Here is a 20,869-nt window from a genome sequence, read left to right as displayed (position 1 = left end):
GTATGGACGGAGTGCCCATGCATACATGTCCTCAGGCGCATGCACACTGGTGCAGAACTAGGGGCTGCCTCAGGTTGAATAAGATGAAAACTATCTATACTGAAAACTAGTTTATTTAAAGACTAACACAATAGTTTTGATTTTTGATGGAGATGGGAAGATAAAAAACTTAGTTAAAATATAGACTGCATTAACAAAAATTAGGGTTCATAATAGTAAGCTCAAGGATTATAGTTGTTTTCAACTAAACCAAAGTTCTTCTGAGTGGGAATCGTGCTGCTACATGAAGAACCGTTCCTTCTCTCCCCTTTCCTGTCTTCCTATCAGCAGGCGTGCTGGCAATGCTCCCCGTTTTAAAACCCTCTAGACCTCACTTTCCCTTCAGTTCTGTTTCTCACCTTCCCTTTACAGCAAAAATCCTCAAAGTACTTGCCCACATTTAATATTTTCATTTCTCTACTCCTGTTCTCTCTTGAATCCTCACCAATTTTTGGTCCTACTACTTCATCAAAACTGCTGTTGCTCAGTAACAGCTAACTCCTTAAGTCAGTTCTTGACCCTTGCCTCCCAAAACTGCTCTCCTGGCTTTCCTCCTCCCTCATTAGCTGCTTTTCCTCCTTCTCCTTTACTAGTTCCATCTCCTCTCCCCAGCCTCGGTGTGGAAGTTAGCTCAGTTTCCTGGTCCTCAGCCTCTGTTGCCATCTAGACTCATCCCTGTGGATTTCATTCTGACAACTCCCAAATGTTTATCTGAAAGCCAGACTAGTATATCCAACTGCCTACGGGGCAGCTCCAAAAGTGAGCTCCTGACCAGTTCCCTCAAACCAGCTTTTCCCTATATTAGTTCATGCAACTCCATCCTTCAAGCTGCACTGATCAAATGCATGCATTTCACTACTGACTTCCCTCACTCGCTTCTCACATTCAGGGAATCAGGAAATCTTTCCCACTCTCCCTTCATAACATAGCGCTGTGGTCCTAGCCATTCACCATTGCTCACTTAGGTTACCACAATAGCCTCCTAACTGGTTTCCCCATCTCTGCCCTTCCCCACTTCAGTCTGGTCTCATTAGACACAGTGTACTCTGTCCTCTTAAAACATAAACGGGATCGTGTCCCATCCTTATTTAAAACCCTCTGATAGCTTCCTCTACTAACGAGCCTAAGTCCTTGCAACAGCTTACAAGAATGGATGCCTTACAAGAACTGGTGTCTGTTCTCCTCTCTGCTCACTCTACCCTGTCACCCTGGTCAGGCCTTCCTGGAAGGCGGGCAGCCAACCCGAGCCCAGCCCCGCCCCGTCCTAGCCCCCGCCCTAGCCCCCTCCCCAGCCCCGCCCCAGCCCCGCCCTAGCCCAGCCCCAGGCTCAGCCCAGGCTCAGCCCCAGCCCCTCCCCAACCCCCCCACCCGCCCCAGCCCCAGCCCCAGCCCAAGGCCCAGCCCAGCCACAGGCCCAGGCCCAGCCCCACCCCGTCCCGCCCCAGCCCCAGCCCCAACCCAAGGCCCAGCCCAGCCTAGCCTCCAGCCCTTGCACCTGCCCTGCCGGCTTCTGCTCTGGACAGCACTCTTCCTAACCCGGCCACAGGGCTCCCTTCACCTTTCATCACAAGTCACCTTGAAGAGGCCACCCGTGACCATCTTATTTATCATATAACTGCAACTTTACCCCCTTCCTAACCTTCCTCCTCTCTCCTCTGCTTTATTTTTCCCCAAAGTACTTCACACACACACACACACACACACACACACACACACACACACAGTCTCACCTTGCGAGAGTGAATTTTTTTCGTTTTGGTCTATTTTGTTGACTATTGTATCCTCGGTATCTAAACAATGCCTGGTACATGGGAGGCACTCAATAAATATGTTTAATCAATACATGAATAAATGAGAGAGGACAGTGATCTATAACAGCCTATCGTGTAGCCTTTTTAAAGGGTTCTGTTTTACTAGGGCACTTTGTATGCATATATATACTCAGATGTTGCAAAAAAAAAAACAACCCAAAGCTTCTCCCATTTGATAATTAAATTAACATCAAGCAAAACTTGAATAATTATAAAGAACTAGTTGTCTAGACTGAGAAATGCTCTGAAACACTCCAAGGTACCGGATTTCTTAAAACCTTGGCTCTTGCCTCCACAGAGCATGCTGAAAACATGGTCTCAAGTGCCCGCTCCAGCAGCACACATACTAAAACGGGAGCGACCCAGGGCCGATCAGCACGGCCCCCGCTTGAAGGTGACATGCAAACTCAGGAAGTGTTCCATAGTAAAAAGAAAAGAGAGTCTCTGTCTGTCTACCCTATCCTAAACGGGAATGTCACTAGGCCAATATCATGGACTTTGATTTCCTCAAATGATAGAGAAATTATGACACAAAGTACAGAGCACTTAATGTTTTAATGATGTATGAAATCTGGGTGTAACCTCACCTCAGTGAACCTCTGGACTCAAGTTATGAAAGAAGAGAATATCGTGGTGGTGGTGTCAGATGTTAGTAATCATTTGCTCAATGGCTAGACATGGGTGGGTCATACTTTTATAAACCACATTTTAGAAGAACTCAAATTTATCTTCCAGATTTATCTTCCAGTGAAATGATTTCAAAAAACATTTAGATGCAGACATAAATTATCCAGGAGGGAAGAAAATCTGTATATAAACAGACGTGGTATGAGGCAGATAAAAGCTAAATGTGATTTTAAAACAAAAATGAAGTGTCTTAATTTCTCACAATATTAACATCTTGACAATATTAATTCTCATATACTATTATCAGGTTTGCTTTTGTTTCTGAAGTTAGACATATAGCAGAAGCTCTTACCCAGCCTCCAATTAGCCAACACCAGGATGAACAGTCACCCTGCAGAGCACCCTTGCTGATGCTCATGACTACTTGATGCTCACAGCTTGTAATCGAGACTCAGGCAAATTCATAGAACTGTGCTCCAAGTGAGCCGATAGTTACCAAGAGTTAGTTGTGTTTGCTCCCAAACTGACTTGTGCTGGTTGTTTGCTATTGAAATTATGTAATTTCATTAAATATTATGTAAAATAATTATATACAGATATAATAAAAGTCCTATCCATGGAAGCTAAGAAGAATGCTCGAGAAATAAGACATTAAATGGCCATCAGAGAATTCTACCAACAACGTTTTATTTTTAAAGTGTTTTTACTAAATAGAGGCAATATACAAATGATAAGTTATCTGTCACATATAAAGATTCATGATGCAAATATACCAATATACATCAAGAAATTACCATTATCCTTTTAACTTCCCTGTGAACCTATTGATATCAAATGATTTTATATTTTAAAATACTGTCTCATTGAATCACAGACATATTTGTTAGCAGTTCTTCTAAAACTTTGGCTTTAACTGCTCTAAGCCTATCTAGTTCTTTCAGGTATATAAACTTTTATATATAAATAACAAAAATATATTTAAGTAAACATATATTTACTTAAGCTCCAGATTTAGAATATTACACTGTGTCTTATTAGACTTTTTCCCCCCAAACAGGACCCATCACACTAGAGACAATCAACTGACATAAAAACCACACAAGGAAGTTTGGAAGAAATGAATTAAGAATGACAAAAGTAAGATATAAGCAAAGGAATGAATGAAACAGTTCTCTAAAACCGTTACATCAGACAAACACATCCCAAGCCTTTATCTGCTCTATCAGATGCCTCTGCCAGAAGGGAACAACATGTGTGAGAAAATTCACAGCAATACATTACTCTAATCTTTTGTGCCCTAGGTTGTCATTTGCAAGAAAGCTCTAATGAAAGTCACACACCTGGAGCTCTAAAGGCAGCCCAGAACACTATCTGCAAAGTTGGGAAAATTCCACTTTCCCAAAACAGGAGATGCAACAAACCCCGCAGTGAAGCCAATAGCAAAAATGAATAGGCCAGAAACCCTGCTGACTCTGGAAATTCTACTCCACCATGAGACAAGGCTACATGTTAGAGTACCTACTCTGCCCATACATCCTTAGAAGGGTTCCTGGGCTTAGCTATAGAACAGCTTGGGATGTTTAACTCATTCATTGAACATACATTTATTGTGCCAAAGCACTGTACAAAATACTAGACTTTTCCTCTTGGCTTCCACACTGCATACCTACAGGGAACCACATTATAGGGTACAAGAAAGTCCAGTTTCACCATTTAATAGCTGTGTGACTTTAATAATAGAAATAATACCTCCCACCCAGGTAAGCAGAAAGTACCACCCAGGTCACATTTACTGTTCACTTACTGGTTTACTGCTTCTTTCCTATGGGCACTGTTCTAAGCCCTTCATAACCATTAAGCATTAGCAACACATTCCAGAAGGCGATGAGCAGTTCAGCACACAGACATTAAGATACCGTTGGGGAAACCGCTGTGTTAGGCTTGCTCTCTTGTACTTGCCATGATTAGTGCGTGAGCATGTGGCAGCGCCATGATGTATATATAGTCTATGTAAGTTGCCCTCAGGGTGCAGTGTGGATTGTGGACTGCCTGCCTGCCATTGCGAGGGGCTGTTTTTACTGTTCGTTTGCCTGCTGCCTTGAGAAGCGGATTTCCCCTGCCTGCTTGCTTGTCCTCCAGCGAGACTGTATTAAACAGGAATGGCCCTATGCTTTCCGGCCCCACAGTTTCTCTACAGTGGGCTCGAATCCAATGTGAACCTTCCAGGGCTCGGGCACCAGCACCACAGATACCTTACCCAAGGTGCCACAGCTAGAAGGTGGCAGAGCCAGGATGCCAATCAGGCTGTCAGATTCAAGGCTACACTCTAACCACACACTGCACTGCTGCTCCTTGGTGACACAAAGTCCTCTTTAAGGAAAGGACAGGAAAATGAGTCTCTCCCTCCCCCATTAAAGGGAGCTGGCCCAACCTCACATTTATCAAATCCTTCAGGAGACCCGACAAACCACCACAAACAGGAAAGTGTGTGCATTATATGAAAGGCCATCTTTTTTGCTTCCCACGTCTTCTCGTCATAGGCTTTCATGGAGATCTGTGGTTATGGGAGCGACACAAACAAATACATGAACACATCTGAAAGGGAGGGAAAGAGAAGGCAGAAATACGCTCAAGAAAGTGCCGGCAACCTTATGACTTGAAAATGTTTGTGAGCATGGTTTAAATTTTTTTTTAATTTAAATTTTTAGTTTTCAATTACAGTTCACTTTCAATATTATTTCGCATTGGTTTCAGGTATACAGCATAATGATTAGACATTGATATAACTTATGAAGTCATACCCCCCCCATAAGGTCAGTACCCACCTGGCATATTATAATACATAGTTATTATATTATTATTGACTATATTCTCTATGCTGTAATTTGCAGCCCCATGACTATTTTGTAACTACCAGTTTTTAATCCTTAATCCTTTCCCCTCTTTCTCCCTGAACGCACCTGATCTCGTCTGGTTGAAATTGTTCCGGTGGAACCATCTCCACCAGGTGAGGGGAGGGAACGGGCACTGTAGTTGCCTTGGATCAAGATCACTGGCTTTGGTAAGCAAAGCGGCCAGACTGGCTGGATGGGCTCCCTGTAATCACCCTCCACAAGGAATGTCTGTCACTGAGAGACCACGCCCACTAAAGAGCTCTAATTAAGTTCTAGGGGCAACCACTAAAAGGTCATCATTATCACCAGTGTAGATCAGAATATCTCAGGTGTGCCTGATCTCAATCACGTGGGGTGATTATGAACAGTGCCACCTCAGAACTACTGAACCTGAACCTACAGGCGGCCCTAGAAATCTAAAACTAGGCGACCCTTGTGACAGACAATCCTCCCAAGTAGCTTACCTTCTTAGGCAAAGGCTAAATCCATCCTTTTTTCCAAGCAAAAATAAAAAGAGTGATATTCATTATATAAGTTTTGTCGGCTGACTTCAGCAAATGTGTAAGGCCCTAGAAGTGTGTTAAGATAAAGAACTTCACTTACTTCAAAGGACAGGAACAAGAAAGTGAAAAGACAACCCACAGAATAGAAAGTATCTGCAAAGGATATATCTAATAATAGACTTGTATCCTGGACATAGAATTTTACAGTTCAATAATAAAAAGACAAATAACCCGATTTAAAAAGACAAGCCAATTTTTAGAAAGGGAAAAGGATCGAAGAAGACATTTCTGCAAAGGAGATACACAAATGGCCAACAAGCATATGAAAAGAAGCTCAACATCATTAGGGAAATGTAAAACCACAATGAGATACCACTTCCTAGCCACTGAGATAGCTAAAATCAAAAAGAAAGAAAACAACAAGTGCTGATGAGGATGTGGAGAAATAACTCTCACACATTGCTGACGGGAATGTCAAATAGTGCAGCCCCAGTGAAAAACTGTGGCAACTCTTCCAAGTTTTAAACATAGAGTTACAATATGACCTAGCAGTTCTACCCTTTGTATATACCCAAGAGAAATGAAAATGTATGTCACACAAAAACCTGTACATGAATGTTCAGAGCAGCATTATTCCTAACACAGTAGCCAGAAGTGGAAACAACCCATCATCTGATGGATGGATGAATAAATAAAATGTGGCCTGTCTATTCACTTCAATATATTATTCAGCAATAAAAAGGAATGGTGTACTAATACATGCTGCAATACGGATGCGCACGGAAAACATGCTAAATAAAAGAAGTCGGTCACAAAAGGCCACCCATTGTATAATGCCACTTATATGATATGTGCAGAATGGGCAGAGTACATGTGGGTTGCCTGGGTCAGGGGATAGGAGCAACAGTGTGATTAGAGAGTGGCGGCTAATGCGCCCACAGTTCATTCTGGGGTGGTGAGGATGCTCTCAAGTTGCCTATGATGATGAACATACAGCTCTGCGAACATACTAAAAGTCATTGCATGTATACTTTAAGTAGGTAAATTGTGTGCTTTGTAAACTGATCAAGAAATTGTTTTAAAAAAGAATCCCACTTAATCTCCATGAACCTCAATTTCATTTTCTGAAAATGGGGACACTACCTACTTTACAATATTGCAAAGAATATGTAAGATATAAATTAACATACATACACACAGATAAAGCTTCACATGGTGTGTCTGGCACATATTAAGTACCGAATACATGTTATTCTTTCAGCTGCTCTTATATCCATGTTTTTGCATTGTTATGTTTTAATATCACTGTGTCTTCAGCACAAGTTAAAAAACTGAACACTGGAATGTATTCTAACAGAGGCCTAAGCATGAGAATTCTCTCACGATTTCACACACACTACACTCTAAGCCAGTGGTTCTCAAACTTTTTGAAGTCGGGGCACATTTAAAATCCTACAAATAATTGTAGGCACACTATATACAAATTTCTGAGAAATAAGTTATAATAATTAAGCCAAATATTTAAGAAAAAATTATAAAGTCCAAGTGTGCTTTTATGGTAATTTAATAAAATAAATACGACAAAATTAAATTTATTCTGACATTAAAAAACATTTTTATGCTTTTTAGAATTCGTAAAAAATAGGGGTTAAAAATAAATAAATAAAAAGTTATCTTTTTATATATATAGATACATTCTTAGTAAGATTTAGTAAATTCGGCAGGTCCCAGCATGAATGTGTTAAGTTTTTTCATTCTTGTGTTTATGAGAAACATGAGCCTGATGTGTCCTAGCGATTTCTTCAATGTTTGGGCATATATCTGAAAGGCAAACTCTCATTTCCTCATCAATACCTTGAAGAATTCCTCTCTTTTAACTCTTAATTGTGTTGAGTGCAGAAAACCCCCACCATACATATCATCTTAACTTTACACCAAACAAAGGATAGAAGAAACTTGCCTCCAGTCTTTCTACGGAACATGGGGGGTAGTGTAAACAATTCAGCACCACAGCTTAACAGACTTTTGCAACCTAATCAGGCAAGTGAGGTGGGGTGTTGGGCAGACTGTCAGCATACAGCCAATTTCCCACCCCAAAAATCTAAACTTGGTCCCCAACAGGCACATATTTCTCTGGAATACCATAGGGCGCACCTGGAAATCTTCTAGGGCACACCAGTGTGCCCTGACACACACTTTGAGAACCACTGCTCTAAGCTATTCCTATCTGCCTAACCCTGCAGAAACCTTGGAGCCCGCAAATGTGGCAGTCTTCCTTCCATATCTGTTACTAAAAAGTACTTGGAGATGAAGAGTAAGATTTATTTTCTTAGCCTTAGTGTGTCCTCTATCCTAACCATAGTGCAGAAACACCTCCACAACTGTGTAGTTTTAAAACCAGGCACATCCCTTGCTAATACATATGCTACTCAGGCATCTTTCCCAGTCAGCTTCATTGACAAATAGATATTCACTATTTGGCCTCCAAGACAGCTTTGTAAGGGTCCCAGGAAAGACCTTAGCCCTTAGATATCCAGCACTATCCACTCCATGCTCTATGATGCTACGCAGATTCAAAGGGGCTTGAAGCTATGGAACTATCCATAAGTTGCAACAAAAAGAGTTGACAACAGCATTCTCACTGTCTCCCTAAGTTCTCAAGCAATTCACAGCTATCTCTTGAATCAATATAATAATGGATTCTCAGCAGACACTCAAGTTTTCCATCTTAACAAAAGCTTTTCCTCCATCTTGCTCAGTATTGTCCTCCACGTGCTGTTTCACAATTCTCAGAAGAGTTCCTACTGTCAAATTCATTTCCTTTTTCTCTTCACTGTCAATGATTTTACCTGCACTTTCATCTCCATTAAAATCCCATGTCTCCATACACTCTTGCTACTTTTGTATTTATCAGACATGATGCGGTGAAAGTGTGCAAAACTCAAAACTCAGCAAAGCCCAGTGGGTAAACACACCACAAGCAACGCGATGGTCAGTGGGAGATGACTGCCCGGGACAGCCAACACCATCTACTAGAGCGCTTTTGCTCCAGAGCTGTGCTGTCCAATATATTAGCCGATGGCCATATGAAGCTACTTAAATTCACTGATATTAAATAGTTTAAAATTCAGTTCTTAAATCTCCCCATCCATTAAATGTGCTCTCAGTAGCTACCTGAGCCTACTGACACCATGTTGGACAAGATAGATATAGAATATTTCCATCAGAACATAAAGTTCCACTGAATAATCCTGACTTCGTGGGCAATTTCATTCATCCTATTTAAATTTGTAGGTGCAGAGTTCTCACAACAGTTTTAGTATTCACAGATCATGAGGTTTGTCTCTCAGAAGTATGATTCAAGTGCCTCTCAATTTCCTTGGCAGATTTTCTAAGAGGTTAGTAGACAAGGGTTTTGTAGCTTAACACAGAATTGGCACGTGGCAGGTACTTAATATCTGCTGAATGAATGAAAGAGTAAATAAAGAGCATATTAATATGTATGCTACAGTGTCTGCCCTGGTTTACTTCCAGATATTAGCTCACGGAAAGCAATGGTTTTTTTACTTCTATGTGGGAGATCTCTATAAGGAGAATCATCAGCAGGTGCTCATAGACCCTTTAGAGCAGGGGTCTCAAACTCAATTCAGCATGTGGGCCGCAGAGCAAGATCACAGCCGTTCGGCAGGCCGCACTAGGTCTACAAAAGGCAACTGTTATGCAACACTTTTCTCACTGCAGTTGAAAACAAAAAAAAAATCAGTACAACAAGCACAATCGTACATGCAATTTACTCAGTGTCACAAAACGACCAGAAACTGTAGTTCGCATCACAACTGCTGTTAACTAAGCTAATATCTAGCTAGGATGCTAGAGAAATGAAAAATACAAGTAGGCCCCTAGGCTTACTTAATTTTATCCAAAATATTTTGAACTTCGTGGATTAGTCTGCGGGCTACACAAAATTGTTCAGCAGGTCGCATGCGGCCTGTAGGCCGCGAGTTTGAGACCCCTGCTTTAGAGCCACAAGCAATGAAGCTGAATAAGCAAACATCTGCCCCGAAGGAACTCATATTCAAATAAGAAGTTTCAGACCCAAGGAAACATTGCTCCTTGTGGCTATTAGGAACCTGAAGGGAAGGCTGGAGGGGATGCTATGGAGGATCACAGAGCCCGCTGCCATTCTTCAGTATGTTCCCCGTATAACTTCTGCTAGTGAGTAATATAATCACACAAAGGCAGCAATCATCAATTGCATTGTCTGTGCTGCTCACTATTACGCCTAGGTCTCCCCGTCCCTCAGTGCCCTGTGACTCAATGTAAAATAAGTATTGTTGAAAACTGAAATTTAAAAAAGTATGTCAGTTTCCATACACAAAAGAAAAGCAGTTCTATTGGCCAGGAGTTCTTAACGAAGGCTCTCCTGGAGGCCCAACAACAGAGGCTACAGCTGCTTCTATTGAAATTGTTCCCTGTCCCTTATTCACAGACCAAACAGCCATAGGAAGAACCAAGCTGCTCCATTTCTATAATTCACGTTTCCGTAGAAAACTCTGGGGACAGAAGGAAAGAGAAACGGGGAGCAGCTGCCGCCTGAGCTTCTTATGAATGCCCCGGGCTCACTCCCCATCCTCCTCCTTGTTGTTTCAGAATCCTTTTCTCATAACCAGAGGCCCCAGCTCAAGGGTGGGAGGGGAGGTGGCTGTCACACCAGGAAAAGCAGCCTTCTCTGGGTCTACAACCACAGTGATCACTTCTATGAGGTGATGTAATTAGAAGTTAAAATAGGTAAATCTTACATTCAACTTTAAATTGTTAATGTGCTCTATATCAATTCCAATTAATTATTTATAATTGTATGGAAGTCCTTACATGTGGTCCTCAGTGATCCCTTTAGACATTGTGTGTTTTTAAAAGAAAATGATACAATTTCTATCTCTTGAGTCAAACAACAGTACTTGTCCCACTATTTAAGGCACAGATATATAAAATAATAGTTGTTGATGAATTCATCATTCAGTTTCAGATTCCATGACCCACAGAATCTAAATATGAGAACCAAAAAGCTCTGTTCCTGCAACACACAAAGCTAACTTTGAGGGCATAAAAAAGGAATGGTGGAGGCCCTGGCTGGTTAGCTCAGTGGTAGAGCATCGGCCTGGCATGCAGGAGTCCCGGGTTCGATTCCCGGCCAGGGCACACAGGAGAGGTGCCCATCTGCTTCTCCACCCCTCCCCCTCTCCTTCCTCTCTGTCCCTCTCTTCCCCTCCCGCAGCCAAGGCTCCATTGGAGCAAAGTTGGCCTGGGTGCTGAGGATGGCTCTATGGCCGACGCCTCAGGCACTAGAATGGCTCTGATTGCAGCAGAGCGATGCCCCAGATGGGCAGAGCATCGCCCTCTGGTGGGCGTGCCAGGTGGATCCCGGTCAGGCGCATGCGGGAGTCTGTCTGACTGCCTCCCCATTTCGAACTTCAGAAAAATACAAAAATACAAAAAAAAAGGAATGGTGGATAAGGAAAGTGGACTGCTTAGGCTTAAATCTCAGCCACTTATTAGCTATGTTACTTCTCCTCTCCAGACTTCACAATGGAGATTACAGGACTGACCTCAAGAGCGAGGGACTCTGTACTAAAGCAGATAATAAGAGCTCAATAAATATTAGCTGTGACTGCAACGCATCACGACTGAAACAGCACTTAAACATTTTCCAAAATGGAAAGGACTTGGCCCTGGCAGGTTGGCTCAGCGGTAGAGCTTCGGCCCAGTGTGTGGAAGTCCTGGGTTCCATTCCCAATCAGGGCACACAGCAACCATCTGCTTCTCTACCTCTCTCCCTCCCTCTTCTCTTTCTCTATCTCTCTTCCTCTCTTCACCTCCCGCAGCATGGCTCGAATGATTCAAGCAAGTTGGCCTTGGGCACTGAGGATGGCCCCAAGGCCTCATGTCAGGCACTGAAATAACTCAGTCACCAAGCAATGGAGCAACAGCCCCAAATGAGCAGAGCATCACCTGGTAGGGGGCTTGCCAGGGTGAGGAGTGGTCCCAGTGGAGCGCATGCAGAAGTCTGTCTCTCTGCTTAATTAAAAAAAAAAAAAATAGGACTTAAGATGAAACTTAAAGGAAAATGCTTCCCAGACAACCCACATGAAAATACTATGTAAAAAAAGAGCCTCAGGCTCAGGGCAAAATGCTCACCTTTTCACTATATCCCAAACTCTAATAATAAACTTTTAAAAATATCCATGAACATGTACAAATTCTTCATCTCACTGATTTGTGGCCAGAAAAAAGGGAGTTTCAAACTAGATGGCTGTTCACAGATAAGCAAGCCCCAAGAAATGAGTGGGGGACCCTGGGCAGGGCCTGGCTCTCAGGTGGAGGAGGGGGAGAGGTATGACCCCCTCTCAAACATAGGTGTCCACAAGAGAGAAAATGCTCCACCACCTCTGTGCCCTGAAGTGTCAACAAAATTCCTGTCCAGTGGGCGCCAATGGGCACCAGTTCGTTGCCCTTCTGGGCCCAGAGAAAAACAAAGACTGCAGGGCATGTGATATTTTTATGTAAATACGATAGCATAAGCCAAGATTCCTTACTAATGATATGAGTCACACCTTATTTTTGAACAAGGCATGAACATTTATTAATTTGGATTTAAGAAGAACTTGTTGGCCCTGGCCGATTAGCTCAGTCAGTTTGGAGCGTCATCCCAAAACAACAAGGTTGCGGGTTTGATGCCCAGTCGGGGCACACAGGGGAAGCAGCCAATAAGTGCACAACTGAGTGGAACAACAACCAAATGCTTCCCTTCACCCTTCTCTCTATCTTCCTTCCTCTCTGTGTCTCTAAAAATAAAAATTTAAGCTTTGGCCTGTCTGCTCAGTGGGTTAGAGCGTCATCCCGGAGCACGGAGGCTGCTGTTGCTGGTCAGGGCACATATAGGAGCAAGAAAAAGAACTTGTTAACTACATGCTACAAATTATCCTTTCTCTCCGTTATAACCTGCAACAGTGGTTGGCACTGCCGTTTGTCACTACAACTAACACTAATTTGGAGCATGTGAAAAATGTCCTTGGAAGATGGTCTTGTACCTCTTGAAATACAGGAAAGTTACAAAGGGACACACTCAAGAAAATAATCCTACTGCTGAAATTCTCTCCAGCAAACCTCTGAGTCTGCATACGATATCATAAATAATACAAGCTGTCCAGACGTGGACACTCTGAACAAATGCTCTGGAGAATTCCATCTGGATCCTATACTTCTCTAAAACAAGGCTAAGCTGGTTTAACTGTAAAAGAACTCAAGAAGAACTGAGAGGCTGTATTAAAGGTGAAAACACTTTCACTCGTGGCAAAGGGATGCCAAGGATGTCTATGCCTGGCCCAGACTGCAGGGGAACACTTGAATGTTGAGAACCCTCAAAGCAGCAGTGATTTGAGCTTAGACTGGACACCAGCCTTCTGTGAGCCCAATTCACATCCTCAGGTTAACAGATTTTGGTCATCTACTGATCACCAGACTACTTTTCACTGACTGCTTTAACCTCAATCATGTCTGAAATCATTTCTAAAAACTGGGAAGGATCACCATCCATTACTCACCTCCTACTTCAATCCAAGCCCAAAGAAATGGTCTTTTCATATCTGCCAAATGACAACATTATTTCAGGTAAACCTCACACCAACCAGTCTGGAGGCCAAAGCATGTGTGCGCATGCATGCACGCAAACACACACACACACACACACACACACACACACACGGAGTATTTTTACATGGTTTTTGCTTCTGCATTTTTTAACCAAGACTGAGATCACCCTTTTGCCACACTGGGGTCTTATTTATGAATAATGCTTGACAGATGACTCCAGAATTTCTAAAGAAAAATAAATCACCTCTAAAAGTAGTTAATGCCTTGGATGTATTTTTTTTTAATGTAATGCCAGGCTAAATCCCATTCACATATTTTCCATCAGGGTTAGCAAACAAATACATCAAGGTTTCAGAAAGCAAACAGAGCTGTTCATGGAAAATATCTCTAAATTTTCCTTTTACAACAGCTCACTTTCTGTCTGATTTCATTTTCATTTCCAAATCCTCAAGATTTACTAGCCTATAAGGATTTCCAAGGTATCCCGTGTTTTTAATTGCTAGTATTTAATAAAATTGAGCCTCTTGAGTACAATGTGCATCATAAAGTATGTATTATTTTTTAGCCACAAATGAAGTGAACAGTGCCAACAAAACTTTTCTTAAAGCCAACACACATTCAGATTTGCGAATCAAGCTTCTTATGCTTGCATTAAAAAAAAAGAAAACATTCAACTGTGGAATTTCACCTTAAAATAAGCTTACTTTAGCATTGCAGCTTTAATCACTCTCCCGTATTTCAATGGCCAGAAAAAGAGTGCTGATCTGTTCACAGAACACACAAACCAAGAGATATTCAGAATGTGAAGTTAAGTGTACATCACTGAATAAGTAATGTACATACATGTTTAGGCATGAAACCATAAAATGCTAGAGCTACAAAGCTCTGGAGAGCATCTACCCAATTCTCTCGTCTGGGAGAGGAGAAAATTTTAGCTGCAGAAGTTAAATGATTTTCCCAGGACAGCGGCAAAAACTCATCCAGTCAGTGACAAAATTTATAAACCAGGTAGGTTAACTACTAATTCAAGTGCTTTCCATGGGACCACTCCGTTCCTTTTAGCACAAAACGCATATATTAATGAAATATCTAACAAACAAGACAAAATCACATGCATATATGTAACATGATTTGTAAAAGGAGATAAGAAAGTTGTAGAAGAACATGCATCAAGCCATTAAAAATTGGGAGGGAAGGTGTAAATTTTATTTTGCATTGTTTTGCTGGTTCTGTTAAGTAGCTTGCATTTTTAAGTGCCAAAGAGGAATTTATTGCCTTTCTAAAAGAATATGTCTTGATTTGTAAATACTCTAAAAAAAAGAGGATACAATATTTCTTGGAAGAGGAGAGAAAGCATTTCCTTTCCTTCAGCAGAGAACATCCTTCCCTCACTCCCCAATAACAAGCCAAACACTCCCCTTCAACGTCCAGTTCAACTGCCAGCTCCTCTCAAAGGACTTCCAAGCCCTAAGGCCAGAACCTCTCCCTCCTCTGGGTTCCTCCACCATCGTAACCTTTGCAGAAGTCTCTCCTACTAGAAAGCAAGCTCCTTGACAGCAGATATCCTGTTTTACCCACCTGGCTTTTGGGCTTTGCAAAGAGTCCTTTGCATATACTATATTCAATTACAGCTAATGAACTGAAGCATTTGTTTCCACAATCCTACCTAGAGTAATTTTCCAGATCTCCCTCTTCCCCACACCAACACCGGGACCTACTCGAGTTATTCCGGAGTGGAAATCCTGGATCCCACTGTTGGGCAAACCAGTCTCTGGCAAATGAAATCGTTAATATCTTCTGCCTACTTACAGGGTGTGGAGCGTCCTTTACCATCAAGGGGCACGGTAAAACTAAACATTTATGATTGAGATCGCCAACAACATTCTGAAACCATGTTCTCCAAGTATTAATCTGGTTGTTGGCTGTATTTTTTTTTTTAATCTCAGAACATCATTTGCCAGACCTATAGCTGAAAACAACGGATAATGTTGAATGCATGTGAAACAGAATGATTTAAAAAGCTACTGGGAATGTTAGACCTAATAATCTTCCGTTGTAGCTTAATACAAGTTTGTGGATTTTTTTTTCTTTCTGACAGAGAAACGTGATAGTCCCTAAATACAGGAGCCGACCTGGCAGAGTAACATCGGCACATCGAGTCCTCCCTAATGCTATCCTTGCGATCATTAAGTGAGAAAGAGTCCTCAGGCTTTTCGTCCAAGTCTCGGGTTTTCAAAGCGGAGGGTTGAACTAAAACCTTACCACCACAAAGTTGACCCCTACCGGCTCCTAACAAACACAAAGAAAGAGCGAAAGGAAATCGCTAGGAGATCCTAACGTTAAGGTACAGACTCAAGTGGACCAGGGACCCTGGAGAACTGAGGAGCGACCAAACCACCAAACCCCGACCCCAACCGGACCCGGAGCACCGCGCGCGACCCACACGCCCCCGGCCACGGCGCGTGTCGACCCTCACCGCGGCAGTTCTTCCTTCCATCTTCCATCGCCCGCGCCGATCCCGCCGCCGGGCCGGGGAGCCTCAGGGTGCGACTGCGGGCGGGCGGGCGGGCGGCCGGCCGGCCGACGCACCGCTCCTCCTCGGGCTCCCGGGACTGCCGAGGGGCGGCGGGCAAGGAGCCCCGCGGCGGTGGCGGCGGCAACGGCAACGCGCACCCTAGTGGAGGCTGCCCGCGCCGCCCCCAGCGGTGTCAAAGCCAAGGCGGCGAGCGGGAGTGGGCGGGGCCGGCGCCCGGGGGCGGGGCGGGGCGGGGGCGGGGGGCGGGGGAGGGGCGGGGGAGGCCGTAAGGGGAAAGTGGGTGAGCGAAGAGTGGGATTGGGGCTCAGGAGACGGTGCCCCAGGGATGCGGGCAGGAGGGCGGAGTAGGGTGGTATAGCGGAGGGGGCGGAGAGGGTGGGAAGGGTTGGGATAGGGGCGGACGGGGACGAGCCCCAGGATGGGAGGGGGCGAAGGTGACCCGGTGGAGGGGGCGGTGCCCCGCAGGGAAGAGGGACGGAGTTGGGTGGGAGGAGGAAGCACGGGCTGCAAGAGGGGCGGAGAGGGCGGAGCCCCGGGAGTAGGAGGGGGCGGAGGTGGAGGAGGCGGGGCCCTTACGTGGGGTGGGGAGTGCCGGGGGCCGCGTGCCGGGAAGGGCTAGGGGTTCAAGCGAGGTAGAGGGGCCCTCCGGCGCCACCCACTCACTCTCCGCCCGGCGGAAACCTGCCTGTTGCTTTGTCTTGTTCCCTAACAGTTTTCCCACCCCGAGAAAAGTGAGAGGCGCTCTCGATGGTGTTTCCTCTGAAGAAAGGCCATGTGAGGGAAGCCGCGAGTTGGCCGCCTTCCGTCACGGTCCCAGGACGAGTGACCAGACGTCCCTTCGGGGTCCAGGACAGCGAGGCAGGGGTAACCCTCCTTGGTCCGAGTTGTGCTTTGCCTCTTCGAGAGAGCTTCAAGTGCGACCTACGTTAAGATCTATCCCTCTCGAGGAGAAAAAGCGGCCACATCCACCCAGCAATCTTGTCTCGGACTATCTACACTGAAATGCCTGCCTGGGCATAATTCACTTACAAACTGCATTTTCAATGGAAAGTTTCACAAACTAATGCCTTTTGTTCTCTTCGCCTTGACTGTGTACAGTAGAGACAGGGTCTGGAAGGGCGCCCTCCTCTGGCAAAGGGATCGGGAGACCTAAAAACCACCCTCTGTTAGAGAGCCTTCACCTTCAGTTTGAATGTTTGCCAGATCTAAGCACCTGGAGGTCGAATCCCATGTGGCCAGTTGCATGGTGCCTGTGGTATATTACAGCTTTAAAGCCACGAAGACTGGTCTTACTTCTTGAGACCAGTGGAAGACGCCCAAATAAAGAGAAGTGACCTTTATTTGGAAGTGAAAAGGCCAAGCTTTGAGTTGGGGATGGAGAGTCAAGTTCCTTGATGGCCCAAGGACAGGATGGAGGGAGGCACACTAGTCCCTGACTTTTGCTTTGACTGCCCCATTTACATCTATCGGTCAGCACCCACCAGAGGAAGCAGACCAGGGTGTGGATACATTTATACAAATCCATTCCAGCTTCTGAAAAGTGATCTTAGTCTGTGCACCCCCTGCTAGAGCAGCAGTTTGGTCAAATGTGTAGGTTTTAAAGCGCCCCAGTTACTTGGGTACAGTTCTCCTTTATGGATCCTACCTTTACCCCTACAGACAATCCCTGTGTGCCTATTCCCAATAAAAATTCAGCCTTCTTTGAAAATTGGGGTCTCATGATTTTGTCGACAAGGAATCAGGAGTAAGAACATACAGGAAATATAGTTTCTAACTGGGGCCTGACCGCTGGCCTGGTGGCCTTTAACTGGAAAAGCAACCAACATTGCATAAAAGGAGGAAAGTCAAAGTTTTAAGCTGAATCTAAAACTATACCAACTATTCTGACACCAACAATTTATACAGGAGGCAGAGTGGACCTAGATTTACATGAGTTTACTAATTAAGAGACCTGGGAATAGATACTTGTACTCTGAATCTGTGTCCTCAATTATAAAGTGAGAATAATGCTACCTTGTAAAATTGTTATTAGCATGATGAATTCTGTAAAATACAGGTTCAATAACAGGGCATTTCAAAATTAAGCAAGCAACAGAATATGTTTCCCATTTTCATCACGAATGAACTTTTAAATTTTTTTCTCCCTAAATCTAAAAATCTTTCAGATCTCACGTAATAAGGTAAACACAACTAATAAGTAATCATTCCTTTTCGCCACTTTAAATAATCAAAGATATAAATGTTGGAAATTCTGATCAGCATAAATTAACCAGTGTTACCACTTCTGAATTGATAAAACACAAAGCAAATCAAATAAAGACTGACATTTGATTTTACCAGCATGTATTTTGTGTGTAAATATTTTGTTAGGCTTTTTAAAATATTGAAAATGAAGTAAGAATCCCCAGAGATCCCAGTCACCCAGCTCAATTGATTACAATCATGCTCAAGTTCAGTGTCAGAATACACAACCATCCACCTTGGTAAAAGGAGGAAGGAGTCACACAGGCCAGCTAAGCAGCAGCTTCTAAAAGAGGCATGGGCTTGTCTATATGTATCCATATACTATTTTCCTCACCTCAGTTCTGCCCATGAGCCTAGTGTATGTAGTGTGGAAAGAAAGAGAAACTATAAAGTAGGCAAGATGTTAGATACTAGAGATCAAAAGAAAAAATTAAAAGGAAGTGAAAATTTTCTCATGCATTAGTCATACATACAGTTAATCTTTACTATTTCTGAAGGCCAGTTTTATAATACCAGATGTGCAATATTAATTTTTGGTACAAAACTGAATATTTGTCTATAATGGGGTAAAAAATTTTTTAAAACAAATTCATAAAAATTGACAAATTCCACCACATTGCCAACTCCAGAAAAAGCACACATTTTTATTAACTGCCTTCATAAGATTTTTTACTCATTAACCTACTGCAATACCTCTATGATATTTTCCCCCATGTGTTTTGGCTGCATACTCTTTTTTTATTATTATTCATTTTAGAGAGGAGAGAGAAAGGGAGAGAGAGAGACAGAGAGGGAGAGAGAGAGGAGAGAGTGAGACAGAGAGAGAAGGGAGGAGGAGCTGGAAGCATCAACTCCCATATGTGCCTTGACCAGGCAAGCCCAGAGTTTCAAACCGGCGACCTCAGCATTTCCAGGTCGATGCTTTATCCACTGCGTCACCACAGGTCAAGCTGGCTGCATACTCTTAATCACTCCTTTCAAATAGTTTTTTAAACAGTTTTATTGAGATATAATTCACATATCACACAACTCCCCCAGTTGAAGGGAATAATTTAATGGTTTTTGTGTAATCATCACCACCGTCACTTTTAGAAAAATTTTATCACCTCAAAAAGAAACCCTCTACTATTCTCAGCACTCCTCTTTTCCCTCCGACCCTCTCAGCCCCTGGCAACCACTAATCTACTTTCTGTCTTTATGGATTTGTCTATTCTGCACATTTCATAGAAATGAAACATACAATATGTGGTATTTTTGTGACTGTTATTTTTTGTTTACCATAATGTTTCCAACGCTTATCAATGTGCAGCATGTATCAAAACCTTAGTCCTTTTTACCAAATAATATTCCACCATACAGATCGGTCACATTTTATTGATCCATTCATCAGTTGATGGACATTTGGGTTCTTTCCACTTTTTAACTTTTATAAATAATGCTGCTATAAAACTTAAATGTACAAATTTTTGTATGGATAGTATATTTCTATTTCTCTTGGATATATATGTATCGTAGCATTTGTGGGTCATAAGTAACTATTTAACTTTATTGCCAGACTTCACTGTGTCCTACCATGGCTGCACCATTTTATATTCCCATCAACAATAAGTTCATTTTTCTACATACTAACCAACACTTTTTGTCTATATTTTTGGTTAGAGCCATCCTAGTGAGTGTGAAGTGGTAGAATGATTTTGTAATATCATTTTCTGTGGATACAATAAAAAGATAGTCCAATCTTTTCTCTAGTATGATTGATTAAAGGGGATTTTTTATTATTGACATTTTAAAGTGCCTGCCTCACATTCCTTATTGCAAATAACATGTACAATTTTAGTGTGTTGTTAAATTTGGGAAGACTTCTCAAGTTTCTTTCATATGTGAACTGTAGGATTTCGGGACATTTCAAAGTTTTCTATTCAATGCTCAAAATTGAAACTCATTAACTTATTTTTATTAATATTGTGAGTTTTGTCCTTTCATAGATGTCAGTTATTTCATTTCAAAAGAGCAAAAAGAAAATGTTTTCATTTTTTTCTGTGATTCACACCTCATTATTTAAATTTTCAGACAATCCAAAAGTTTAGAATATGCATTTTTTAAAGTTTTAATTTTAAATACACAGAGAACTCTACACTTTACAGTATTTTTGATTAGAAGGGCTCTTCTACATGCTTCAGTGTATAAATATGATAGAATGCTTTGTAAGTCATATGCCAACTGCATACAAAATATTAATATACTAGAGTAGAGAACATTAAGTCTTATTGTTATATTCCTACCTTCTAGCACTGTGCCTAGGCTGTAATAGGGGCTTAATAAATAATTGTTGGATTGAAAATTGCCATTATTTAATACCTGTATAGAAATATTCAACTTAAATATACAACAAATTTTCAGCCCATATATATATACAACAATCTAAAATCATGTTGTTCTTGAACTTCAGTAGAAACCAAGAGGACATGTCTGAGACAAAATTCACCATGGCATCTGACTCTGCTGAATACTGAGTGAATGCTGGATGGATAAGAGGACTGGGACACGAGAAGCAAAGGGAAAAAT

The 20,869-nt window shown here is 42.5% G+C and overlaps 1 protein-coding gene across 4 annotated transcripts in view; it reads right to left on the bottom strand.

Moving 5' to 3' along the window:
* PSD3 (pleckstrin and Sec7 domain containing 3) overlaps positions 1 to 20,869 on the bottom strand; it is a 597,461-nt gene that overhangs the window by 408,297 nt on the left and 168,295 nt on the right. For 2 of the 4 annotated variants that reach the window (XM_066380475.1, XM_066380476.1), the window contains exon 1: positions 16,001 to 16,213. The exons of the other annotated variants lie outside the window; for them this stretch is intronic. In XM_066380475.1, coding sequence (XP_066236572.1) covers positions 16,001 to 16,021 — 21 coding nt within the window. In that variant the 5' untranslated portion in view covers positions 16,022 to 16,213. Of the gene's footprint in view, positions 1 to 16,000; positions 16,214 to 20,869 lie in introns of those variants that run through there. 4 annotated transcript variants of the gene reach the window in all.

This window comes from Saccopteryx leptura, chromosome 4 (genome assembly GCF_036850995.1).
Source record: "Saccopteryx leptura isolate mSacLep1 chromosome 4, mSacLep1_pri_phased_curated, whole genome shotgun sequence".
Taxonomy (NCBI): Eukaryota; Metazoa; Chordata; class Mammalia; order Chiroptera; family Emballonuridae; genus Saccopteryx; species Saccopteryx leptura.
Note: the sequence above shows the minus strand (reverse complement) of the source record. Positions and strands in the feature narration are given on the sequence as shown.